Source organism: Hordeum vulgare, chromosome 2H (genome assembly GCF_904849725.1).
Source record: "Hordeum vulgare subsp. vulgare chromosome 2H, MorexV3_pseudomolecules_assembly, whole genome shotgun sequence".
NCBI classification, from domain to species: domain Eukaryota; kingdom Viridiplantae; phylum Streptophyta; class Magnoliopsida; order Poales; family Poaceae; genus Hordeum; species Hordeum vulgare.
Genome location: NC_058519.1, coordinates 45,540,626 through 45,568,111, shown reverse-complemented (window position 1 = coordinate 45,568,111; position 27,486 = coordinate 45,540,626). Strand labels below are relative to the sequence as shown.

The 27,486-nt window shown below is 45.5% G+C and overlaps 3 protein-coding genes across 5 annotated transcripts; all 3 read left to right on the top strand.

Annotated features, from left to right (window-relative positions):
• The first annotated feature begins 9,427 nt into the window (after window positions 1-9,427).
• Window positions 9,428-10,175, top strand: LOC123425327 (autophagy-related protein 18a-like). The gene is made up of 3 exons (XM_045109009.1): window positions 9,428-9,437; window positions 9,483-9,612; window positions 9,725-10,175. The coding sequence occupies exons 1-3, from the start codon at window positions 9,428-9,430 to the stop codon at window positions 9,831-9,833; spliced, it is 249 nt and encodes an 82-aa protein (XP_044964944.1). The 3' UTR covers window positions 9,834-10,175.
• A 6,188-nt stretch (window positions 10,176-16,363) lies between these two features.
• LOC123424781 (40S ribosomal protein S21-like) lies at window positions 16,364-18,980 on the top strand. Of its 2 annotated transcripts, none has more exons than XM_045108473.1 (4): window positions 16,364-16,476; window positions 17,387-17,463; window positions 17,547-17,679; window positions 18,646-18,980. In XM_045108473.1, exons 2-4 carry the CDS (start codon window positions 17,414-17,416, stop codon window positions 18,706-18,708), a joined length of 246 nt encoding a protein of 81 aa, XP_044964408.1. In that variant the 5' UTR covers window positions 16,364-16,476; window positions 17,387-17,413; the 3' UTR covers window positions 18,709-18,980. The 2 variants fall into 2 exon arrangements, with proteins under 2 accessions (XP_044964408.1, XP_044964407.1); XM_045108472.1 differs by having other exon boundaries at window positions 16,369-16,476; window positions 17,384-17,463.
• Window positions 18,981-19,595: 615 nt separating this feature from the next.
• On the top strand, window positions 19,596-27,171 carry LOC123424780 (probable indole-3-acetic acid-amido synthetase GH3.11). 2 transcript variants are annotated; one of them, XM_045108470.1, is made up of 7 exons: window positions 19,596-20,480; window positions 22,562-22,672; window positions 22,830-23,302; window positions 24,313-24,414; window positions 24,732-25,546; window positions 25,970-26,545; window positions 26,926-27,171. In XM_045108470.1, exons 3-6 carry the CDS (start codon window positions 23,013-23,015, stop codon window positions 26,533-26,535), a joined length of 1,773 nt encoding a protein of 590 aa, XP_044964405.1. In that variant the 5' UTR covers window positions 19,596-20,480; window positions 22,562-22,672; window positions 22,830-23,012; the 3' UTR covers window positions 26,536-26,545; window positions 26,926-27,171. The 2 variants fall into 2 exon arrangements, with proteins under 2 accessions (XP_044964405.1, XP_044964404.1); XM_045108469.1 differs by having other exon boundaries at window positions 19,596-22,672.
• The last annotated feature ends 315 nt before the right edge of the window (window positions 27,172-27,486 follow it).

Genomic DNA, 27,486 nt, shown 5'->3' with positions numbered 1-27,486 from the left:
CCGCCACAAACTGCACCCCGACGGCAGTCTGGCGCGGTATAAGGCGAGATGGGTCCTCCGCGGCTTCACACAAAAACACGACATCGACTTCGAGGAGACCTTCAGCCCGGTGGTGAAGCCGGCGACCATCCGCGTCGTCCTCAGCCTCGCCGCCGCATCGGACTGGCTGATCCACCAGCTGGACGTGAAGAATGCCTTTCTTCACGGCCACCTCGACACGGTCGTCTACAGTCAACAACCCGTCGGCTTCGTCGACTAGCGACACCTGCGCACGTTTGCCAGCTTCACCGCTCGCTCTACGGTCTCCATCAGGCGCCGCGGGCGTGGTTCCAGCACTTCACCGCCTACCTCCTCTCCCTCGGCTTCGTCACCTCCAAATGCGACACTTCGCTCTTCATCCTTCGCTGGGGCTCCTCCACCGCATACCTGCTGTTGTACGTGGACGACGTCCTGCTCACAGCTAGCTCCGCCACTCTGCTACGCTCCACCATCGACGCCCTGCACCGCGAGTTCGCCATGTGCGACCTCGGCGAGCTGCACCACTTTCTCGGCATCAACGTCCACCGCACCACCGATGGCCTCTTCCTCTCGCAACAACAGTACGCTCTCGAGATCCTCGAGCGCGCCGCAATGAGCAACTACAGGCCGATCGCCACTCCCGCCGATACCAAGCGTAAGCTCTCCGCTGAGGCTGGCATGCCCGTCTCCGATCCCTCTCTCTACCGCGGTCTCGCCGGCGCTCTGCAGTACCTCACCCTCACTCGCCCCGACATCGCCTACGCCGTCCAGCAGCTCTGCCTCTTCATGCACGACCCACGCGAGCAACACTATACCTATCTCAAGCGTGTCCTGCGCTACGTTCATGGCACTGCTCACCTCGGTCTTCGTCTCCGGCGGTCCCGCGACACCAACCTGGTCGCCTACTCCGACGCGGACTGGGCGGGCTGCCCCGACACACGGCGCTCCACGTCGGGCTTCTGTGTCTTCCTCGGCGACAACCTCATCTCCTGGTCATCCAAGCGCCAGCACACTGTCTACCGCTCCAGCGCGGAGGCGGAGTACTGCGCCGTCACCACGCCGTCGCCGACACCTGCTGGCTTTGTCAACTGCTACACGAACTTCATCGACCACCAAGCAGCGCGACGATCGTCTACTGCGACAACATCAGCGCCACGTACCTCTCCTCCAACCCAGTGCAACATCAGCGCACGAAGCATGTGGAAATCGACCTCCACTTTGTTCGTGAAAGAGTCTCCTTCGGCGACGTGCGCGTTCTCCACATCCCCTCGTCCTCCCAATTCGCCGACGTCTTCACGAAAGGCCTGCCGACCGCCGTCTTCAGCGAGTTCTGATCCAGCCTCAACATCGTCGAAGACCCTGTTGCGACTGCGGGGGGCTGTTGGAAGATGGCCCCACGTCCCCCTCTCACGCCCGATCGCCCGCGTCTTCAGCGCCACTCGCTCCACGTCCGAGTCCTACGTAGTGCCGCATCCGTCGCTCCTCCTGCAGACTAGCTCCCTTCTGTTCACTGGATCGCCATGCACCAACGTGCCTCTCCCGTGTATATAAAGGCTATGCCTCCATTTGTAATAGACACAGCGATTCTCATCTTCCTTCTCATGGGTCCCGGTTCATGAAGAACCGAGACTAATGGGCTGGCCAGGCTCGAACCAAAGCTCTGTTTTCTACTAGTGTTACTTCGACCCGAGACTAATGTCATTTTGTGCTCCAGACGAAATCCTTATTTTCTACTAGTGATATGCACTTTATAAATATGAGATGAAAAGGACGAAGGCCCGTACAAAGTTTAATATCTCTTTTGTCTATGCTGCTTCATCTTTACCTACATATTGATATTTGAACTATGTTTTACAAATCGAATGTATATAATAAACGTATTTTTATTGTGTTTGTTCACTCATTTCAATCCGTGTGTAGATTATATTGAAATATTTAAACACATATAAAATTAAATTCATGAATACACACATTTTTTATGTATGGTTATAATATTAATTGATGAAAAAATCTAAACTGCACACAATGCACAGCCGCTTTCCTGTGCGGCGGCTCATGCGCACAAATTCGAAGAGCTTGCTTAGCGCTGTTGTATTTTAAAAAAGATTTATCTCTCAAACCGTTATTTCAATTAATGACCCGCTTTCACCACTGACTTTATCGTGATGAGATCTTCAAAACTAGATCCCATGTCGATATGTTTCGATAACTTTTGTTTTTCGTCGTTACTTGCCAGATTACTATCACTTACATGTCACATTATCTGTCATATAGTTCTCACATTAAATTAACTTGGTTATCAGATTTATGAATATCGATATACCCTACTAAAAAACATGATTCATTGTGCTTGTGCTGGTTCATGCATTTACTTGCTTATTGTTAGTGCTTTAGTATCCATTTTTTAGTTTCACATGACATTGCAATACTTTAAAAGTATAAAATTATTGTCCGATAACTATGTATAATTTTTGTGACAACTGTACTGTCACGCCCAAGATGCGACCCTATCCTCAATTTGGCACGAGGGCCTCGTCAGGGATAGAAGCGCATCTCGTCGTGTCCCAAGAATGGATATCGTTACAAGTACATGTACTGAAAAGAAGAGATATATATAGAGTTGGCTTACACTCGCCACAAGCTACATCAAAGTCACATCAGTACATTACATATTCATCAAGAGTAAGAGAAGGGTCCGACTACGGACGAAAACAAACGAGAAAAATAAGAACGGCGTCCATCCTTGCTATCCCAGGCTGCCGGCCTGGAACCCATCCTAGATCGATGAAGAAGAAGAAGAAGAAGCAACTCCAAATGTACAATCAACGCGCTCGCGTCAAGTAACCTTTACCTGTACCTGCAACTGGTGTTGTAGTAATCTGTGAGCCACAGGGGACTCAGCAATCTCATTTCCAAAGGTATCAAGACTAGCAAAGCTTAATGGGTGAGGCATAATTAAGTGGTGAGGTTGCAGCAACGGCTAAGCATATGTTTGGTGGCTAAACTTACGAGTACCAGAAACATGAGGGGGAAGATCTACGCATAACGGACGTGAACTACTGATGATCAAATGAATGATCCTGAACACCTACCTACGTCAGACATAACCCCACCGTGTCCTCGATCGGATAAGGAACTCACGAAAGAGACAGTCACGGTTACGCACACAGTTGGCATGTTTTAATTAAATTAACTTCAAGTTATATAGAACCAGTGTTAAACAAAGCTTCCATGTTGCCACATAACCGCGGGCACGGCTTTCCGAAAGATTTAACCCTGCAGGGGTGCTCCAACTAGTCCATCACAAATTACCACAAGCCGCATAGAAATCCTCAATCACGAAGCTCGCGATCTCATCGGATTTCCTAGTGGAGAACCTCAACTCTGAGATTACCCAAAGCATCACCGGAATCCCGATGCACAAGATATCTCGTCAAAGGTAAAACTAATCCAGCAAGGCCACCCGACGTGTCGACGATCCCGACAGGAGTTGCGTACCTCGTTCTCAGGACACGACGGATAAGCGACGCGTACAAGTGCCAAACCTCGAGTTTCCTCGCGGTGGCCCCGCACAGTGCTCTGTTTTGGACCAACACTCATGAGGAGCACTGGCCCGGGGGATGATTAAAATAGTCCGTGGGTGCCGGCGGGTCCCTATGCATTATTATTAGGTTATTAGGCAAATGTAGTACCAAAGTTGGGCCTTGCCAGACCAGCTTTAATCTAAAACGAATTATCAAGGGGGTCCCCATAACAACCCCGATCGTGTTAGGAGCGCTCATTTATGGAACATAACACCGGTAGCCGGTAACTAAAGGGGGCAAAGGTGGAACAAAACACCAGGCTAGAAAGGCCGAGCCTTCCACCTTTTACCAAGTATATAGGTCCATTAAATTAAATAGCATTAATATGGTGATATAACAAGGAACCCATGTTTTCACATGGAAGCAACTGCACCTACAACTAGCAACGCTAACACAGGGTTAAGCAAGCAGTAACATAGCCAATCAGTGGTTTGCTAGGTTGAACAGGTTGAAGGTTTCATGACATTGGTGAGAGGCTGATATTTAACATGTGGTAGGCAACGAGACATAAACGATAGCAACGGTAAAACTAGCATGGCAATGATAGTAATGGTATCTGGGGAAATGATCATCTTGCCTGAGATCCCGCTTGGAAGAAGAATGCCTCCGTGAAGCAGACGAACCGACGTAGTCGAACAGGTCCTCACATCCGACACGCTTGCGGAACTCTATCGAGACGAAACCAACCGGAAACACGAATCAACACACGAATTCGCCACACGATGCACAACACATATGATGCATGAGCAGCTGAATACATGCAAGTCACGTCATGATAATTCACACAATCAAACACTACACAATAAGTGAAGTTCAATATGCAACGAGTTGCATATTGACGAAACTCCACGTTTATTATTTTGTTCTATCCCGATTAGATACACGGCAATATTAAATGTGGTTAAACATGGCAAGAGGTGAAGCGCAATTAAACTACCTATCTAGGCATTTTAAATGAGGTCAGAAATGTCATATAGCACCTCCGAAACGACCTCACATGTTAATTTACAATTCTGTCCAGATCTGAATTAACACATTTAATTAGTTGTTAAACAGCAAAACAAATAGGTTCACGTGATTCTACGCGTCATTTCAAGCGATCTACACATAAAGAACATCTCCAACGGAGCTACGATTCAAAAGATACAAGCACCGCAAGATATGATGGCATGAATGCAATATGTGTGCAACGACGCCTATGAGCACTTCAAAACATACAACCAGCAAGAGAAAATGAAACTACACGAGATTCTAAGCAAGTTTCATGTAGGACACGATCAAATCGGAGCTACGGTTCCAAAACTACGAGCAAAACAAGAAATGACTACAATCTGCCAAAATCAGCCACATAGCATTTTCTACGCCCCACAACTCTGGCTACACAACTCCGATATGCTCAAGAAAGGCATGGTACGGAAGAGGGCAAGAAGCACTACTACAAACTACTAACAACAACTAACATGGAAGCAAGGATCACTAGAGAAAGAAGTCACAGAATGGCATCCCACACACTATTTCAGACTTAGTGAAAATTACACCTCATGAAAGTGCAGTTTTCGATCTGAAGCACTATTGACAGCAGCAAAACCTATAGCTACAGGACTCCAAATGGCATGAAAATTAACAGCATGCTAGAGAAACACAAGGGCTATAACTTACTCCATTGTACCAACCTCAAAAGAGCTACAGATCACAAGCTAGAAGCAAAACAAAACAGCAACAAAATATAACAGATTCCAGACTTAGAAATATTTCAGCACGTCTAAAACAGCACTATTTCTAGCAACTTGAGGGCTATCGAAACACACCTAAACATGCATTTTTGTTGCAACTAAAAATACGAGGGGCTAGTCTAAACACCCAAGAGCAACTTCCTAGTTGACAACTCCGTCACACGACGCACGGAATAAATCCTACGAAATAAACAAAAGGGCATCACGGCAAAATATCGTGCGAACTATTTTACTCAAAAGCTAGATTTTTCTACCCCGGAAACATATAAAATATGTGGGGTTTGCAACACAAAATAAAGCCACACATAAATGCGGGAAAATAACCTATATACGGGAAAATAAACTACCGGCAAACCCTACACGTAAAAATACCAATGACCGCTCTAAAATGCATGGAAAATAGGTTCCTAAATCCTGGGCATTTATACTACGACATTCGGAGTAACCGGACTTGCGCGAAAAAGTAAATACGGGACGTATCCTATTAAAACAGCACGTTATTCTAGGCATCCGGCATGCCAAACGACGTCAAACAATTATGCATGTTTCAAATTCGTATTCTACGCGCGAAACTACCATAAAACCATATATAATACGCGTCGTTCCGACTTGCGGATTTAAAGTTACGGGCGTTTGAATATACGTCTAAAACCTGAAATAAAACTAAATCGAAAATAACCTAAATTAATAACCGGGCCGAAGCTAAGGCGTAATGTACTAAATAGTGCCTGGGGGAGGGATAGGACTCGGCTGGTCACCTGGGCCGGCCTGGAAGGAGGAGACAGGCCCACGCGGGGGCGAGGAAGGCCATCGGGCCTCTGGTGGCGAGCTCGGGCGTCGCGGGCAGCTGGAGGCGCTGGCCTGGGCCGGCTCGGGGCCCAGGTCGAGGAGGGATCCGGCCTGCTCGGCAGGCGGTCAACGCGAGCGAGGAACCCTCGTTCCCTCGACCTCCCGACCCGACGAGGCGAGGTCTACGGCGGCGGGAACGGGAACGGGAGCGGGCGGCCGGATCTGGCACGGGCGAGGATGGGGCAACGACTCGCACCGACGGCGGCTGGCTCGGGCCAGGCAAGCAGGCGGCGGCGCGGGTCTCGCAGAAGGCGACGCGGAGGCGGCTGGCGGCGGCTCAATGGGATCCGGCGGCTGGCGGGATCGATCAGGGGCGGCGCGGCGAGGTCCGAGGGCGTCGCGGCCGAGACTCCGGTGAGATTCCAGCCGGTGGCGGGGCACAAGGCGGCGGGGCACGTCGCCATCCGGCGTAGAAACCGGCGGCTCAGCGCGCTCCGGCTCGGGAGGCTGCTGTGCCCGGGAGGCTCGGGGCAGAACGGGGCGGCGGCCAGATGGGCTTTCGGGCGGGCCTGACCCGGGCTCGGGCGGGCCCGGCGGCTGGAGGGGAGGAGAGAGGCTGTGGGAGCGGCTAGGGTTTGGGGGTAGGCGCGCGGATCCCGAGGTAGAGGGGGTTGGCTGCCTAAAAATGCACAGGGGACTATATGTAGTCAAATGGGGGGGCTAGGTTTAGCGAAATTCCGCCCCGGTTTCAATCGCGCGGTCGGATTTGAATAATTCCAAACGCGGGATGGACTAAATGGCCTGGTAGTGTAGATAACCGGAGACGAGAGGGAAAACGGGCGACACGGCAACGATTTTAAAAACATCGACAGACGTCCGACGGTAGACCGAATACGGTGCCGCTACGGACGACCGTTCGGGTACTAGACGAACTCCGATCGCGACGAAACTTGACAGGCGGCCTGGCTATATTAAAATATGACCGCACGTCAAATCTCAAACCGATCAGAGAAAGTTTTACGCACACTTTTAAAACAGGGTTTCGACGGTGTCGCGGGCGCGTGCGAGTGCGGTCGGGCTCGGAACGGACAACGACGAGAACCGACAACTACTAACGAATGCAAGTTTTGAAAACGGGCGGCAACGGGTTGCCGATGCAATGCTGACGATGCGCATGATGCGATGATGATGCAACAAATAAAAATAACCACACGACGAAAACGAAATAGAAGAGGAATCTTCTGGATCGTCGGTCTCGGGCTGTCACATGTACACTCGTAAAATGACAACTATGATGACATAAATGTGGCAACTAGGAACGACGAAAAAAAATTCAACAAAACATGTCAACATGGGATCTTATTTTGAAGGTCTCGTCGAGACGAACCTAACGGTAAAAGCGAATCTTCAATCAAAGTATTAATCTACGAGATAAATCATTTTTTCCAACCCGCATGCATGCATGCATGCATAGAGCAGATGCTGGTTGAAAGCGACATATGCAAATTTTACTGAAAAAGCGACATGCATGCATAGAGCACATGGTGATTGAAAGCAGCGACGAGTGTGTTTAATTGTGGGTTAACAAGCCGCCGCACGGGAAGGCTACGTAGTGCGCTCCTTAATTGATACGTGCACACTTACTAGTTTCATAAACAATTCGATTTCCATACGGGCCGGGTGGATTTCGTCGACAGTAAGTTTCGGCAAGTTACAGAGTCCGGCTCCAACCATGCAGAGTTTTTTTTTTCCTTTTGCGATACCAAATATGCAAAGCTTTTTTCTTTGAGGGGTAAACATCCAAAGCTTGTCACGGTCGGGTTCGACGTAGCTATAGTTACCAAATTCCGTACGGGCGGCTTAAATCACGGCCTCGGACGCGTCGATCGACCAGAGCTAGCTAGGGTGCGCAGCGTACATACGTCGTCGTCGTCGACTTCGATTGATCGACCATGTCGCCTTCAGCAGCGGCGGCTCCCACTTCGTCGTCGTCCCCCGCGCCGTTCGCCCACGTCGCCTTCAGCAGCGGCGGCTCCCACTTCGTCGCGTCCACCGCCACCGGGTTCGACGTCTTCTCCTGCGACGACTCGGTCGAGCACGTCCGTTACCGTTGCAAATCCACCGCCGTCGTCCCGGACGGCGTCGAGGTGACCTCCGCCGAGCTTTCAACGCGGTCGCGCGTGGCCTTTGTGGCCCGGGACACAGGCGCCGCCGAGCACTGCAAGATCTACTTGTGGAAAGAGGAGAGCGACAGGAAGATACGTCTCAGGGTTACCACGACCCCCGGCGCCCTCGGTGCCGTGGGCGCGGTCCGCCTTCTCGGGGACGACGTGCTCGTCGCCGGCCAGGAGAAGGCGGCGCTGCTGGTCGGCGGCGAGATCGAGAGCGCGGAGCCGGTCGCGACGGGGCCGAACCCGCTGGGGCTGTGCGCGCTGGCGGCTGGCCAGGCGGCGGCGACGCTCGTGTACGCGCTGCCGCGGCCGGAGAAGGGCGCGGTGCAGGTCCGCCGGAGCGGCCAGTCCGGCAGCGTCGACGTGCAAGCGCACTCGTCGAGCTTGTCGTGCATCGCGCTCTCCCGCGACGGCCGGCTGCTCGCCACGGCCGGCTCCAAGGGCACGCTCGTGCGCATCTTCAGCACCAACGACGGCACCATGGTCCAAGAGGTATCCAATAATCCAATCCACCGTTCTACTCCTCGTTACACTGCTATATATTTTTCTTGTTTTTTATCCTTGAAAAAAAACTACCTTTGGGGTACCAAATTTTGAAATATGTTAGTACATTTTTTTCGAGGCAATCAAATCCTCTTGTCACGGTATCTACTGGACGACAGGACGAGCAAAACATGTATACTGTACCTAACATCGATCTTCATGTTCGATCGTGTTCTTGGCTTGCTTGTTGCAGCTAAGGAGAGGCATTGACAGAGCAGACATCCACTGCATCGCCTTCTCGCCGGACTCCAGATGGCTGGCCGTCTCCAGCGACAAGGGGACGGTGCACGTCTTCCCCGTCGTCGTCGGCGGCGTCGACGAGGCGATTGAGGGCGGCGGCGACAACAACGACAGGGATACCCTCGTGGTAGCCCCACCGGCAGCGGCACCGGCGAAAGTCAAGCAGGGATCGTCACTATCATTCTTGAAAGGTGCAACACCGGTTCTCTTATACGAGAACCTACTCCCTTCGTCCCGAAATATTTATATTAAAAATAAATATAATGAATATATCTATAATTAAAATAAATCTAGATTCATTTATTTATAGAACAAGTATTTCCGGACGAAAGAGTGTATATATACTACAATGTACCTGCGTGCAATTTGTTTTTTTAAGTGTTTTCTGCATGCATCTTGTGCAGGGTACCTGCCGAGCTTCTTCAGGTCAGAGTGGTCGCTGGCGCAGGTCCGGCTCCGTGAAGGCGTCGAGTACACGGTGGAGTTCTGGCGGCACCACCCCAACACCATCCTCATCGCCGGCACGGATGGAAGGTGCGTGTACCCCCTCCTTTCTTTTCTTATTACGGCGTAGAAGAACATGATGTTGGCATGATCCGTGAATTGATCTTTTTTGGCGCTGCGAATGGTTCGTGCGTGCGTGCAGCTTCTACCGGTGCCGTTTCGACCCCGTGAACGCGGGCGAGATGAAGCAGCTGAAGCATGAGAGATTCAACAAGAAGCTCAAGAAGAGAGGACAGCTAGAGGAAAATTAACTCGGTATAGGTTGGAAGATTAGGAAGCAATACTACATGCATCTAGCGCCTTAGTGTTGATTTTGTGGTGCTTTACTGTACCACGTATGTTGCGCATCTAGCAACTTTTATTTAAGAGTACGTCTACGCATACCGTAGCATTATAGAAGGCAGAATTTGAATTACAAGAACACTACGAACAACGAGCATAGCAAGAACATCACACACCACACCCAGGCAAGTCCACGGACAACCATCTATGACATAACAAAACTTCAAGCAAAGAGCTTGTCCTAACTCAGAACAACACCGCGTCATGACCAACGACAGGCACCTCCGAAGACCAGAACTTCCCCCCGAACATCTAGCAACTCTCATAATTAAGAGGACGGGTGGTTTTTTTCCTTGTTTTACTATTTGTATAGTATTGTTGGTGTATTTGTTTTACAGGGTGTCACATAGATCCTCAAACTATAAAAACCACCATTCAGGGTCCTCCAACTACAAAAATCATCATTCAGGTTCTCAAAGTGTAATAAGTGTGTCATCCAGGTCCGAAATCAGTTCAACACTAGAATAGTCTGAGACTCTAAGGACCTATATTTTACCTAGCATGATACATTTACTATACATTGAGGGCCCGGTTGATGGTTTTTATAGTTTAAAGACCTATGAGACACCCTTGAAATAGTTCAAGGACGACCTACTGTGCACTTTCGAGTTTACAAATTGTCGATATGTTTAAGAAAATGGGTTTAGTTGCGGCAGGTACTTATGTTTGTATGATATACTAGAAGGTACCTTTCTTGTTGTTGCAAAGATGTTTTACAATAAATTGCAATAGGGGCAGGCTACATACAAGCTGATAGATCTTGAGGCGTGTTACCGTCGGTTGACTAATCTTTTTCAATGATCAACCGGGTCGATGCTCACCGTAATATATTTGTTTCAATCATTGCAACAATACCCTTGTTACAATTGCAATAGGGTCTTTTGCAAAAAAGAAAGCATCTCGGCAGATGTTGCAATTGGAACAGAGGCCTAAAAAAACTATGCAAAAAAAAGAGATTCGTTGGGTGATCCCAAGTATGTTACTTCTTGTTAGCTGTTATTGTTGTTTACTACCTCCTATCACCGTTGCCATTGTGTCGATTGCCAAAGGGAGAGATATGGGGAAGGAGACGAGGGAAGGAGATGGGCTATTGAAAGGTGTCGCCACCACGTGGAGATTGCTTTGTTGCGGACTACCTCGATCAGGTCGATGCGCTTGAGAGGTGGCGACTGCATGGCCGGAATTTCGAGGCCTCAACCTCAATGCCTCATAAGACACAAGACAAAAACAAAAATAAATAAACATAAATATATAGGTTTTTAATGAAAATGAAATAGTGGCACTGATATTACTTTTTGAGAAGAAAGAGAAATAGCAATGACAAAATTTGGAGAGAATCTACACATAAATTTGTGGCTTTCTATGATATTCAAGAATAAGCATGGAATTTGCGCGAAAATGTTTTTTTATAACAAGGAATGAATTAGTCGCATTGGTATTGCGCTTAAAGGAGAAGAAAAATGCAAAACAAAATCAAAATAATGATTTTTTTAAGGAAAAATAGATTAATGGTGTTGGTATTACCCTTTTAAGAGAAAAACCATAAAAACTTGCACAGTACTTTACAATAAATTTATTTTTTTTATATGTAAGAAATAAGGCGGCTGCTACAAATCATCCGACTGATGCGAGGATATTTTAAGCCGTCTCGTTGTCCGTACGATCTGTCCGACTACATCGTCCGATTCTTCCTCTCTGCCCATGGAATAGTCAATGCACGCATAACTCTTTCACACATCGCACAACCAGCCCTCCTCCCTGCTTCAATTTTATAGTACCAGGAGTCGCCGCACAAGCGCTGCGATGCAGCACCGGGAGCCGGCGGCGAGTGCTGCTATCGGAACATGGGGAGCCGTCGGTAATTGCAGTACCGGCGACATTCGTCGCTTGCTTTCTCCTTGCGTGCTGCATTGCAACAACACAATGAACAGTGCCGCCTCCGCCCTCCTCATCCAAGATGCGTTGCAGCACCGGCGGCGACCGCTGTATCGGAGCACATGGAACCGCCGCGTGAAGCTCTATTGCAGCACCGAGCTCCGAGAGAGCCGCCGACGAGCGCTGGACTGCTGCACCGAGCTCCGAGAGAGCCGTCGTCGGGCGCTGGACTGCAGCACCGGGAGCCGCCCGCGCGAGGGTTGCATCCGAGCATGAATTACTATTGACAAGCGATCCATGACAGCTCCACTACCGGCGATTGCAACACCAGTAACGCCGACGAGGCTGCATTACAACGCCGGTGCGCCAGCGAGGTTGCATCGCCACACGGCGGCCGTGGACGAGTTGACGCGTCACAACACCCCGCGGCCGTGGTCGAGTTGTTGCGTCGTAGCACCCATGGTCGTGCTCAAGTGCTTCGCTGAAGCACCAGCTGAAGTTGACGAACGATGCATCACACTGCCGCCGACGGCTGCTCGTCCCGTGCATGTTGCACCGCAGGAGTCATCGTGTGTCGCCCCATGGGGTTGGAGACAATTTTTGAATATTAATAAAACTTTAAAAATTATTATAAAATAACCCGTTATCCGGATGAAAATAATTTGTACATGAAAGTTCATCAGAAAAACGAGACGAACCCGAATACGCTATCCGTTCATGTGTCACGTGTCTCTATCATAGCGAATATAGAACTTTTCCATCTGTTTCGCGTGTCCGGTAGTAGCCAGAGAACGAGGAAATATCATCAGATATTTTCCCGATCCGTCTATAACGACTAATGTTGCGTTAGTGCATGCCTAGCCCTGCTTATTGTCATGTCATGCTTAGTGTTGCATCTGTGTTTATATTTATTATTTCTTTCCCCTCTTCTTAGTGGTAGACCCCGAGACTGACGTTTGTGCCCGATACGACTAGCCACCTGACCATCAGCCCTTTGGCGCAGAGAAACAAAGCAAGCAAAACCCCTTTGATCATTCCTATATCGCCTATTCTTTCTCCCTCATGCTTGCATTAGAATTTTGCTACTATTGTAGTTAGCTCCTATATCTGATGCATAGTCTGCCTTTGATAAACTGCTACTTTATTCTACTGCACCGTAAAATGGTTTAGTATAGGTGGAGCAGTGATCACCTTGCCCCCTTAGTCCAGTTGCCCCCGCTTTATCATCAAGTCTCGATCAACTGATCGACGAGCCAAGACCGGACACAGCACTCACACCCCCCTTAGATGTACGATGCTGCATAGCTACTATCGAGTACCGAGGGTGACACCTCGTTACGTACTTCGATGTTAGCGTTGTAGGGTAGTTGACCGGTGGTGTTTCTCAGAGGGTGATTCCTCCTTCACCACCTCTGATAACGACTCTGTCGTACAACCCATCAAGCGTGGTTCACAGACGGTGATTCCTCCCTAACCACCTTGATGGTTACATCGTTCAGAATCCATCGAGGGTGATACCTCGGATCCCTCTGATGTACAACCACATAGCTACTTGACATCGTTACTCGGAACTTGATGAATGGTACATCGCGGGTGGATTCCCGCGAGGATGAGATGATGAGTTAATTAAAATGCTAAGGATTTTGGTATTTGATCCGAGTTGGTCGGGAGACCTTTTTGCACTAACCTTCACGTGGGAGAAGTTATGGGTACTCGACGTCGTAGTATCAGCCGAAGCTCTTCAGATGTCAGCAATGGAGCGACGCGCCCCCGAGTGGTGTGGATAAGCATCGTTCTTGTATAAGAGGTGCCGGGACTGACATCAGCCACCCACGCAACATGCAGGAGTGCAAAGGGTGATGGGCCCATGAACCCTGCACGTTTAGGAGTTAGACCGGCGGGCTGGCCTCTCTGTTGACCCTAGGTACGACTTCAACATGTTGATGTTCCGAGGCCGGGCATGACCCAGGAAAGTGTGTTTGGCCAAAGTTTATCAAGCGTGTTGGGTACTGTGATGCACCCCTGCAGGGATGAAATTAACTATTCGAATAGCCGTGTCCACGGTTACATGACGATTTTGGAGTTGTGCCTCGATCTTATACAACTACAACTGTTACTTAACTGGAATGTTTGCTTCCTTGCGGGGAGTCGAGGAAGAATCTCTGGGCGTCACTTTAACTAATATTGCTGCAACAATATGACTATAAAAATTGTGTTACTTGCTCTACTCTCGTTTATTGTTGCAAGACCCCTGAAGATGCTAGTCTTTGATAGGACTAGTCCCCTTTCTTTATTCTCGCATTGTTGTAGCCAGTCCACATATAACCCCCTTCCTTTGATACTGAAGCATACCTTAGCATAGTTTTGATGCCAATCTTGCGAGTACTTTGGATGAGTACTCACCGTTGCTTTGCTCTCCCCTTTCCCCCTTGATCCGTTGTTGCGACCAGATGATGGAGCCGAGGAGATGGCTTATCCCGCCGACGACGACTGCTACCCCGACGGTGCCTACTACTACGTGAAGGTTGCTGACGACCAGGAGTAGTTTAGGATGTTCCCATGCAGGAGGCCTCGCCTCGTTCGATCGTTGTATCTTTTGTGCTAGCCTTCTCTAAGGCATTATCATGTTTCATGTATGTACTCGGATATTTGTTGCTTCCGTTGACTTCTATGTTTATCGAGATTCTGTATTCTAGCCCTCGAGGCCCCTGGCTTGTAATATGAAGCTTGTATGTTTTTATTTGTGTCTAGAGTTGTGGTGTGATATCTTCCCGTGAGTCCTTGAGCTTGGTCGTACGCTTTTGCGTGTATGATTAGCGTACAATCAAATCGAGGGCATCACAGAAGTTGAGAATCATCATGGCAAGAAGATAAAGTTTATGCGATCTGATCATGGATGAGAATATCTGAGTTATGAGTTTGGTGTGCACTTAAGATAGTGTGGAATTGTTTCACAGGTCATGCCACCTAGAACACCACATCGTAATGGTGTGTGTAGACGTTGTAATCATACCTTATTAGATATGACGCGTTCTACGATGTCTCTTAGCAATTTGCCACTATCGTTTTGGGGTTATGCATTAGAGACATCCATATTCATTTTAAATAGGGCACCATCTAAATCGGTTGAGGCGACGCCGTATGAATTATGGTTTGGCAAGAAATCTAAGCCATCGGTTCTTAAAGTTTGGGGCTGCGACGCTTATGTCAAAAGGTCTTAGCCTGATAAGCTCGAATCCAAAGCGGAGAAGTGTGTATTCATAGGATACCCGAAGGAAACAGTTGGGTATACCTTCTATCTCACATCCGAAGACAAATTCTTTGTTTCTAAGAATTGATCCATTATAGTGAAAGAGTTTCCCTCGAAAGAATTGAGTGGGAGGAAGGTACACTTGATGAGGTTCTTAAACTGTCACTTCAATTAGAGAGTAGCACGACACAGGAAGATGTTTCTGTGATGCCTGCACCAATTGAAGAGGAAGCTAATGATGATGATCATGAACCTTCACATCAAGTTACTACCGAACCTCTTAGGTCGACAAGGACACGTACTGCTCGTGAGTGGTATGGTAATCCTGTCTTGGAGGTCATGTTATTGGACAACAGTAAACCTACAAGCTATGAAGAAGCGATGGTGGGCCCGGATTCCAATAAATGGTTAGAGGGCATGAAATCCGAGATAGGATCCATGTATGAAAACAAAGTATGGACTTGAGAGTATTACCTGATGGTCGTAAGGCTATTCGAGATAGGATCCATGTACGAAAACAAGGTATGAACAATTTTTTGAAATCTCGAATATTTTTTGAAAATCGAGAACATTTTTTTAAAATCCAAAACATTTTTTGAAACAAAAACAGGAAATAAACACGAGCATAGATGGAAATTCCAAAATATTTTAGAATTTGTGAACAAAAATGAAACATGTGAACATTCTGTGAATTTGTGAACAAAATTGGAAACATGAACATTTTTTAAATATGTGAACAAATTTCGAAATTGAAAACATTTTTTGGATTGTTGAACAAATTTATAAAACAGGAACAATTTTATATTTTTGAATCTTTTTACGAAACAGGATAATGTTTCTTTTTTTAAATTTTAGAAATATTTTTTGAAAGTCCAGAACATTTTATAAAAAAGCAAAAACATTTTTGGAATTTGAAAAACAACTTTTAAAAATCGAGAACATTTTTTCAAACAGAAAAAGGAAAAAAAAGAAACAAAAAAGAATAAATAAATAAAAAAACTAATAAAAAAAGCCTTCTAGAAGTTTTCCAAAATCGAAAAAAATCAGATGAAACTCTAGAAGGTTCCCAAAACCAGTATCAGTTAAACGTTTTAATAGGCCAGCCTAATCTAAACAATGGCTCTCTCGTCTGTGCGTTTGGTTGACATCTCGACGCGGAGAGCGCATATCTCTCGCTCGCCTTGCCAGCCACACGATTTCCCCTGGCGAAACAACAAAAAGGCCGAACGACGAAGGCCATTGGGCCCATATTTTCGACTAACTGCCGTGGAATGAATCCCACAAACCCTCGCAGAAAAAAAACTACCCTAGGGCTTATGCCTGGTATAAATCCAGATCCAACCACCACCGCTTGACCTCTCTCCCGCAACCCATAACCGCGCCGTCGCCGCCGCCGCCGCACCCGTCCGTCTCCTCCCTCCACCGAGGTACGTCGCGATTCCATCATCCCCAAATCCATCCACTGTTTGCGCTCCACAGTCTCGGCCCGTCTTAATTTGCCGTCTAGTTTATCGCCGGACCTGTATCTGGGGACGATTTGCGTTCTACCTTTGTACGATTAGCGTCCGCTAGAACTGTTTATGCGTGATCTGTATGGTTCGGCTGCTGCGATTTCACCCCCGTTCGATGCCCAGAGGATGCCATCGAGAGGAGATTAGGGTTTATGGCTGTAATTTTCAGGCATCTTTAATAATGAGGTAATTCCGATTGTTTCGTGCCGATTGATTTCACCGAGAATACGTGTGATCGTTGATCATAACTAATTCGTCTAGGACCTAGAAGATTAGATGTTGGTTGGGTGTTTGGGGAAATTTCTTGGATCGGTTTAGGTGGGTGTTTTGCATGGTTTCTAAAGCATTGCATGTAATTATTTGGCTAAATATCCTGTCCATCTTTTATCATTCTTGTAAAATTGCTCATGCCTTGGCAACAAAAACGCCCAAATCCAGTTATTTTGGATCAATGGCTCCTACTATGCTTGCCTGATTTTTATTCAAAAACTATATTTGCCAGGTGCAGGGTCTGGGTACTGATCAACGCGACTGATAAAACATATTTTATCCTTTTAGTAAGACATACTTGAATGGGAATTGGGCCAGAATTTTTTCCTGTTTGGCCGCTAGTGGTCTGGTTTCTGAGCTATGTTGTGCAGTTGCGTACTGCTGGCAGTAGCTGTACTATTTGCAATAAACCACAGGATAGTTCACAGTCATCCTTGTATCTGGGTTTGATTTGTGGAACTGGCTTTTATAGTTATATCTTCTTTATATTATAGTGTCCTTTGCAACTAGTTTCACTGCTAAATATGAATTGTGTTTCTTCGATGACCTGCAGTAGTGTCCCAGTTTCCCTCCAGTCCCCATTATGCAGAACGAGGTGGGTGAGATGGTGGACCTCTATGTCCCAAGGAAGTGGTATGTATTGATGTATTGTCGTCTTGGTTAAATTACCTGGCATTGCAACCCTGCTAATTTGTGCTTTGTATTGGATCCTACAGCTCTGCCACCAACAGGATCATAACTGCCAAGGACCATGCCTCTGTCCAGATCAACATCGGGCATGTGGATGAGAATGGACTGTATAATGGCACCTTCACCACATTTGCTCTCTCTGGATTCGTCCGCGCCCAGGTGTTTTACCCTTGCTATCCTGATTCCATTTATTCATCTTAAAGCACAGTGTGTGAGTGATGCAAATTCTCCATGTTCTGATTGTTCTCTCGAAATGGGTTGTTTTCTCTTTTTTTTTTGTCTGTCTAGCTGATTGGAATAATAACAACGAGTACTCAAATGGTTTCTTAGGATATGATGTCATTAGTTTCTCAAGATATCCTTTGCATTGGTCAAACCAGTAACTCTATAGTATTCTGCACACATCGAGTCCTTGAATTTCAGCAGTAATATTTCTTCTCAGCAAAACATTCCATGATTCCAGCAAATTAGTAGTAATGGTTATCGAAGATGGTTTTTGTTATGAGATCAGTAGCATGAAATTGTTTGCCCACTCAAATTGAAGGTTCATTCACTAATTCACTTCAAGCTTCTTTTATCTGCAGTTATTATACATATGTTACATATGTGATGTGGTTTTAGATTCTCCAGAACCAAAATACCAAAAACAAAATCAACCATTTGAGAATTATGATGTTTAGATGAACCCTATTAACATCTGAATTACTTATACAGATATACTTGGTCAGCTGTGCATGAGTATTGGTAACTTGACTGGCTGAATTTTCTCTTTTTCTACTGGCCGTACGGTGAATTGCTATTCTTTTAGACTAGTTTTCTGTTTGCATCGCTTAGTACTGTATTGTTGCGGCTACTCTGTACGGCGATAATGACTTGTTTGATTAAGTGTGTGGTTAGATCTTTAATTCATACTCCCTCCGTTCTTAAATATAAGTCTTTTAAGCGATTTCACTAAGGGTCCACATACAGAGCAAATTGAGTGAATCTACACTTTAAAGTATGTCTATATACATCCGTATGTAGTCTTTTAGTGAAATCTTTAAAAAGACTTATATTATGGAACGGAGGGAGTACATGATTATTGCTGCAACTCTGTCATTGGTTCTTACACCATCTTCCTTACAGGGCGATGCCGATGGTTCTTTGGACAGGCTCTGGCAGCAGAAGAGGGCTGAGATCAAGCAGTAGATGAGTTCCGCGGAAGATTTTGCTAGGATAGATATTTATGAAACCACTTTAAACCTTTTTTGAGGAATCTGTTATGGGTGTTTATGCTTTGCCTATGAATGGTCTATGATAAAACCGTGGACTGCACGTAGTGCTTATGGAAACCTTGCTTGAAGAATCATTATATCTTTGACCATGAATGGTCTATGTTTCTAAGATGAAACACTAGACTCGGTGTAATATGCTTCCTGGCAACGTTCCTGAATTTTGAAATGCATTTTTGTCGCTGCTCTCATGGCCTGTCTTTGATTATTGTGCTTGCTTTCTCTAATAAGTTGGAGGAGGCGCTGTTTAATGTGCTGTATTATAATCAGCGTCAGCTCTAGAAGTCCCTTTTACAAACTAAACCATGATGAAAAAACATGGGGGAGATCCATAGAAATTGGCAAGATTGTTGCGTATCTAACTGTAATCATCATTAGCCAGCAACCAGTGGCTTATTCCAAACATGAATAGTTCCACATATTTGTTTGGCAAAATCATATGAATTTTTATTTACCTATTTCTATAATCCTAAGCAAATGTGTGAAAGCAACTTACCACGGTTGATTCTTCATAGGGGGTTCCTGTGGGAGATGTCAAATAAGTTCAGTTTGATGCGCTATTTGAAAAACACACAGGAAACTACATGCTGTTTTTAAAGCTCAAAAGAAACCGTTAAAAACATCATGAACTCCCGGTAGATAAAATTCACATAATTTTGTTTCTAGACGGTTTGATGTGCTTCGCCTACTATCAGTAGCAAAGCAAGCTGCTAACTGTTTGGGACAATGAGTATGCATGACTCACAACTTATGAGCACCATCCACCCAAAGCAGAGAGTCTCACTCCTACCTTTTGTTACAAAAGTGTGCTGGTCTGTTGAAGAAAGATCCAGCCAATAGCACACACACAAGAATCAAGGTTGCAACTGTTTATGCTCTCCTACTTAGCAGTGGATAGGAAGATGTGTAGCTCCTTCCTTGATGTCCCGCACCAAGCACCAATCCACCATCCTCCTCCAAAGAGAAGCTACTGGGCTAGGTCAGGTAGAGGGGGCGGCCACACACTCAGACCAAGCAAGCATGAGTCAGTCCAGGCCCCTACTGTTGTTCTTGACGGAAAGAAGGAACACAAAAGGTGATCATGTATATTTCTCAAAAGCACAGTGCATTCCCCCCAAAGCATGCCCACACCTCCATGATGAAAGTGCACTCCTCTCTTTGCCTCCCTCCCTTGTTTTCTCATGGTGGCAATGTGGCATCCATGATCGATCTAATCTCAAAAGTATTATATATTTTCCCCATATTTTTACAACTCTGATTGGTTTGTAGACACCGGGTGCTTCCTGGCGCTGTTTCTCCAAGTTGATTTAGCTGCGCAGTTTTTGTTGAAAAACTTTGGAGGCATGGATATTAGACGTAGATATTTTGTAAATGCTTGGCTTTACGAGGATGTTGACTTGCGATTTATTCCGGCGAACAAATATACGCAAAGATTTACTCCTTTTTGCTTTGGGGATGAAGATTGCTTTCTTCTTCTTTAATGCCGTGCCCACCAAATGTTCCATAGAATGACAAAACCCCAAAACCATGTAAGGCTTACATCTGTCGACTAAAAGTTCATTTCTTGCACATTTCCTTATTGTGTTCATGGTGGATGCAGGTTGGCCGCTCAAAGAGGACCCTGTGTCAGTTTTTCTTTGCCAAGTGAGAAGGCAAGGTGATCTCTCGCAGGGACGAGCATCAGGGAAGGTAAGGAGGTTATATGACAAGGACAAGGTTACAAGAGATTGTACAGCTTAACCTTTTTTTTTATCTAGCATTGCGACTTTCGCAAAGAATCTGTGCAATGTTTCCCCTTTTCCGTACATAGTTAATGGATGAGGAGCAAGAAACCACCATAGGCAGTGCACCATATGCGGCGAGCATCCGCAAGCGGTGAAAGCACACCCTTTATTCTGAGTTGACTAGAGAATATCACAAACAGCCACCATGCCTGCGAATTGTTGCGTACATGCTTATTCCGTCTATGTCACCTTTTGGAATAGGCTAACGTATGGTACGGATTTCTCGCTTCCATAGGGCAGAATTTGGTCTCCAATTGAGAGAAATAGATAAGGGAATCAATTCAATCGTAACACTGACCTTTCTAAATAATTTAAGTTGGAGAATGGAGCTTCTTGAGCAAATACATATGTGTGTTTCTTTATCGTCCAGAATAATCTAGGCTTGTTATTGTTGACTAATCCTTGGATGCTTCTAGTTGGCACAATATTGCATTTGGTGTTTCATTATGGACAAAAGTTTTATTGGCTAAACGGAGCTGGGGACCTAATTAGTTTTGGTCCCCTGTAAGTACTCGTACTGCTATAACTCACAAAACACAGTTAGGCGTATAATCATTTTGATTATGGTTTAATTCCACATCCTAGTGTTTTTGGATTATAAATGAAGCATTCAGATGTTGATACGACTTCTCCAGTATAATTTTAAAGTGGATAAATTGCATTCTTATCTTCGGTGCTGCCCGCTTTACCGTGCTGCTTGGTTGCGTGCAATCAAATATAACGGCTGTACATGATATGTTCTTAGGGGCATTATTGGTAACTTTAGCTTGGTTAAATGATTATCCTTGTCTCTTCATGTATACCTGAAAAGGTCCACAGATATTTTGCGTTGATGCTCAGGCCCATGGGATTGTCTGATAGAGGAAGCATCAAGTTTGTTTTTAATGCTTTCTTTTCTCTTTGTGCTCATGATTATGAGAACCTTAATATTTTGCACCACTCTTGCATGGATCTGGTAACCAGTTGCAGTATTATGCATAGGAGAGGGTATCTACTCTCTTCTCCGGAAGAGTATGTAAGAGTGCCACAATCAGTTGATCCAGTGCTACTCCTACCAGGTTGTCCTCCCTCAGACGATGTTAATTGTTAAACAGACAGCTATATAGGTTAGAGCTTTGCATTTATGTGGAATGTCTACAAATGAGGAGACATCATGGTACAACTCAGCTATACACAATTAAGATATGGTCTCCTCTCAGTTTGTATCAAATCATACTTCATACAATAAGATGGACCGTATGAGGGCACATTTTTTGCACCATTGCTGGGATCTTCAACTTGTTTCTAGCCTTTTTGGCCTGTATTTTATAATTTTGTTTAGTTTGGATATCTTATAGAGAGTCTAAAGCCCGTAGTACCCTCTGAGGTAGGTGAAGGGAAGTGAGACGTAAGTGAGGCACGGTGTTGGGATCGTTTGATCGATTTCCTTGATTTGTTTGCTACTTAATGGGAGTGCCTCAAAGGATACAAACGAAAATAAATAATGGGGACCATCTCCATATCATTCTGCATTTCTCGACAAATATAATCTGTTTCGCTATTCTAAGTGGTTCTTTTTTTCTGGGTAAAGATGAACTTGTCATTTTGAATTCTTATATGCAACTATGCGATTATGTATACTGGTTAATTAAGCATACTACTTCCCTATGTATCTAATTGCTTTCTGGGATCTTCAAGTTGTTTCTAGCCTTTTTGGCCTACATTTTATAATATTTGCAACCATGCGATTATGTGTCACACATGTTCTAATCGCTTTCTGGGATCTCATTTAGATACAGAGGAAGTATTTTTTTTTCGAATCTCTATGTGTCACACATGTTCTAATCGCTTTCTGGGATCTTCAACTTGTTTCTAGCCTTTTGGGCCTACATTTTATAATATTTGCAACCATGTGATCATGTCTACCAGTTAATTAAGCATACTACTGGTTTTTTTTTTCCGAATCTCTATACAAAAGTTCTAAACGCTTTCTGGATGTATTTCAAGGATATGATATATGTTTACATGGTTCTGTCGAGGAAACATGAGATGTACTGTAGTTCTTAAAAGGTGCATGATGAGAAACTGGTGGAATTTCATGTCACAAGTCAAAATGAGGTAATGGATATTGGAGCACACACAACTTGATAAAATTTCAGCATATCATTGTTTTGCTTTACATTTTTCAGTAGAACAATAATAGTGTGGGTTCCAGAAATATTGAAACATACTGTCATGTCCAGAAAGATAATAGTGGATCATCTTACATGGGCAGATGGGCTGCACTTTCTAATTGGGCAAGAATCTCTTGTAAAGTGGAAATATTAAGCAGATATGCTTCCCAGGATCATGCACATCGCATTATATAAGGGGCAAGCAAGCTCCAGAAGCTATTACTTTGAGCCCTTCCCCCCACTTCAAGTTAAAGATCATTTCTGATCCTTCTTTTGCTTCTATTATGGACAATAATGGGTTAGGCTGCAAGAGAAACGATGCTCTTCAAGAGCTCGAGTTGCTGACAGTGAATGCCAAGGAAGCCCAACAACATATACTGACAGAAATCCTTGATAGGAATCAGGCTAGTGAGTACTTGAGCAAATTCATGAATAGATCCACAAACACTTCCACCTTCAAGAGAAACGTTCCAGTAGTGACATATGATGTGGTCCAGCCCTACATCGCAAGGATCTCAACTGGCGAGGATTCTTCCATTATATCTGGAGACCGAATTGTAGAACTGCTGAGAAGGTGAGCCTCTAGTTCTGTTGCTCTCATAAGCTAGCTTTCTGCATATATATGTTGGAGATAGAAAGAACTAGCATATATTTTTGTTGGAAATTTATTACTTCCTGCTTCTTCTTGACTTTACAGATGTATCTTACGTTATTATGGGACTAATAGGAGAAAACAAATATTATTGCTAGTTCTTACTCTGGTAAATTGGTTGCTTTTTTAGCATGTACCAAGCTCGAAATGCCAACCGAACTAACTTGGTACGTCAGGAAGATAAAACGTCCCATGCATGTTGTTGTAGTCTGTAATTCTTGGGCACTCATGTGTAGTGATATGTAAACAAATGAGAACATAAGATTGTGCCATTCTTCACCTGGTTACAAAATTTGACAGCCCGCAAGGTTCATGGCACTGCTCTGTTTTAAAAAAAGTTAACTAAGATGATGTGTTTAGCCATGTTATTTGTTCCTGAAACCGTCTCTAAAAATATACAAAATTCTATATATATATACATTTATTGCAAGATATTATGCCTCAGATTATTTAATACATTGTCGATTCTTTGACATGACTATATTTGTGAGACTGAACTGATTCATCAAGCATGGGTTGCTGTTAGATGCTGAGCCCTGGTGGTTTTGCTTTGTGGTTCTTGCATCTGAAAGCCCAGTTGTTTGTATTTGAATATGGTTCTGTGGTGAAAGAAACTTCCCATATTTTGTTATGGCGCTATCTATATCTGGATGAGGCCTCGCGACTCACATAGTTGGTCGTCTCCCACTAGAAATGAACTAGTTTGAATTATCCTCTCTAGACAGGATGAATGACTATTGTACTTGATGCTAGTGATTGCTTCTTCCTCACTATGCCATTGTCATTTACCCTGATGGCTGGAGTTAACGAAATTCTGTTTCATGTCACTTCTGTGAACTGCGTACCTGATACAATACTAGATTATATCATTTGAAGTTATACTATTTGTAGTACGATCATGCCTTCGATTTTTAACCATCATTACTTTATAGCTCCGGAACTTCTCGGGGTGAGCCAAGATTGATGCCAGCCATCTCCGAGGATCTTGACCGTCGAACCTACCTTTATAGTCTGCTAATGCCGATAATGAACAAGTAAGCTTCTGTTTCTTATCCAATGTTCGCGGTTCATAGCATATTAACTGTTAAATGTGGGCAGTTTTGTCATTTCTGAAAGTATTGCGGTCAGCTGCTTCCAAAGATAATTTGACTTAGTATGATACCTGAATTTTGGACATAACCTTGTAAAAAATGAACACAACTGCCTAGGCACCTCTACATGTCTTCAATTAGTTATACTGCTCGTGTTCCTGGATGTATTGGTCTGAAATAAACAGAGCTATTACACGCATTTGTTCTGCTGTCAAATTTTACCTTGTGAGCAACAATTTACTCCTTGGTTCAATCTGCAGGTATGTATCAGGCCTTGGTGAGGGGAAGGCCATGTATCTTCTCTTTGTGAAAGAGGAAACACTGACGAATTCTGGCATTCCAGTTCGATCAGTCCTCACTAGCTACTACAAAAGCCCTCATTTCCTGCACCGCAAGCATGACACGTACAACAACTACACCAGTCCTGATGAGGTCATCCTTTGCCCTGACAGCCAGCAGAGCATGTACTGCCAGCTGCTTTGCGGCCTGGTTGAACGCCAGCATGTCCTCCGTCTTGGGGCAGTTTTCGCCTCGGCGTTCCTTCGGTCTATCAGCTTTCTTGAGAAGCACTGGTGTGATCTTGTCAGTGACATACGTATTGGTAAACTCAATTCCAGTGTCACCAACACTGAGTGCCGGTTGGCCATGGAGGGCTTTCTCGCATTGCCCAACCCAGAGCTTGCTGATGAGCTTGAGGAAATCTGCAGCTGTGGGCCCTGGAAGGGGATTCTAGGCAGGCTATGGCCTAAAGTCAAGTACATCGAAGCTGTTCTTACAGGCACAATGGCACAGTACATTCCCATGCTGGAGTTCTATAGTGGTGGTAGGATCCCCTTGGTATGCACCATGTATGCCTCATCGGAGAGCTACTTTGGTGTCAATCTGAGGCCACTGTGCAAACCAACCGACGTGTCTTACACCATCCTCCCAAACATGGCCTACTTTGAGTTCATTCCTTTGGAGGATGGCCTCAGAGTGACGGATGATGAGGAGGTGGTGGGGAATGAGAAGCTTGTCAGCCTGGTGGATGTCAAGGTCGGATGCTACTATGAGCTTGTGGTCACCACATTTTCCGGTAAGTAGGCCTCCTGCAAATATCTAATCGTAACAGAATTATCTAAACTCCTGTAAGGTAGGTTGAGAACCAACATAAACTTTCCTCCAGAATATAGTTTGGCATGATTTATGTATGTATAGTTTGATATTCGACCACCGTGCAGTGAAAACCTCATTTTTCTGAACATAATACCTGTTGAAGTTCATTTATTTTGGCTTTAAGAAAATCCTTGTTAGCTACAAACTGGAACGATGGTTATGAATCAAAATTCAGAAACTGGCAGCTATTCCGCCGCTGTACATCAGAGAGTAGGAAAATCCAGTTAAATGATGGATGCCATAACGATAAATGTTAGCAACAGGATGCTAACGAGGCATATGAAATAAGACACACATGTACATATGTGTCTAGAGCTCTGAAGTTCTTCTGTTTTCGATTCAGGCCTTTACAGGTATAGGGTTGGCGATGTGCTTCAGGTCACAGGCTTCTACAACCGCGCGCCGCAGTTCAAATTCATCTGCCGGAGGAACGTCATCCTGAGCATCGACACCGACAAGACCAACGAGGAGGATCTCCACAAGAGCGTCACGCGCGCCAAGAAGATGCTGGAGGACAGGAACCACATCCTCCTGGAGTACACCAGCTACCCAGACACGTCCACTGTCCCTGGCCACTATGTGCTCTTCTGGGAGATCAAGTCCACCTGCGAAGGCACCAAGCCCCTCGACCCTCAGCTCCTGGAGAGCTGCTGCGTCTCCGTCGAGGAGTCGCTCGACTACATCTACAGGCGCTGCAGGGCGCACGACAAGTCGGTAGGCCCGCTGGAGATACGGCTGGTCGAGGCCGGCGCGTTTGACGCTCTGATGGATCTGCTGGTCAGCCAGGGCAGCTCCATCAACCAGTACAAGACCCCGAGGTGCATCGAGTCTGGCCTCGCGCTGAAGCTGCTCAACACCAAGGTCACCGCTTCCTTCTTCAGCCCCCGGGATCCCGAGTGGGTCATGTAGGAGCTTTCAGGTAAAAATTGTACTAGCAAGTATGCTTGATCGGTACTGAATAGGAAGATCGTCTCTAGCCTTGGAGACCGTATGCGTTGTGTAGCTCTGAAGTTCCTAAGTTAAACCTGCGCTGTTAGATTACTTCAGACTAAGAACAATTATCGACATTTGCATAGTAACCTCTAACTGAAGCGACATGGAAAGCTTGCATGGAACAAGCCTGACCTATTGCACAAAAACAAAAGGGGAATCATTGGCTAGAACTCAAATGCAAAGATAGAATTTCATGTGTAGAAAGTTGAAGCAGCTCCCTTGTATATGGTTACCCGTACCGAGAAACGAAAAGCTCGGTCATTTTGCACGCATCTATGAACCTCATGTGTGTATCTCTCCATGCAGGGAGGGCCTAGGACAGGGAGAGCTGCATTTCTCCGGTCCGATCGTACCAGCCTGCTGCTTGCTTGGATAACAAGTAGTATTTCTGCTGCTTACCTTTTTTCATTTTGAGAACCACCACGTATTTGCAATTTCTTGTGTTGTTACCCAAGCCCTAAAGCAGAATGAGGTGTTCGCCGATTTTTCGCTACCCTCTGTATGTACTAAGATTGTTCATCTGAGCCCCGAAGTGAATGGTGATGCTTTTTACTCCCTCCGTTCCTAAAAATAAGTCTTTTAAAGAATTTTATTAAAGACTACATACGAAGCAAAATGACTGAATCTACACTTTAAAATATGTCTACATACATCCGTATGTAATTTATAGTGAAATCTCTTAAAAGACTTATATTTAGGAACGGAGGAAGTATTTATTTATGCTTACTGTTTCAGTATGCAAGCTGCACAAACGTAGTCCTTTTTTCTCGAGTGATTGATTGGGCCTGCGTCACGCCAACTGGGCCGACGGCCTTCCCCGGCCGACGGGCTTCGACACCTCTTCCCAGCCCAAACCGCTCGCCCGTT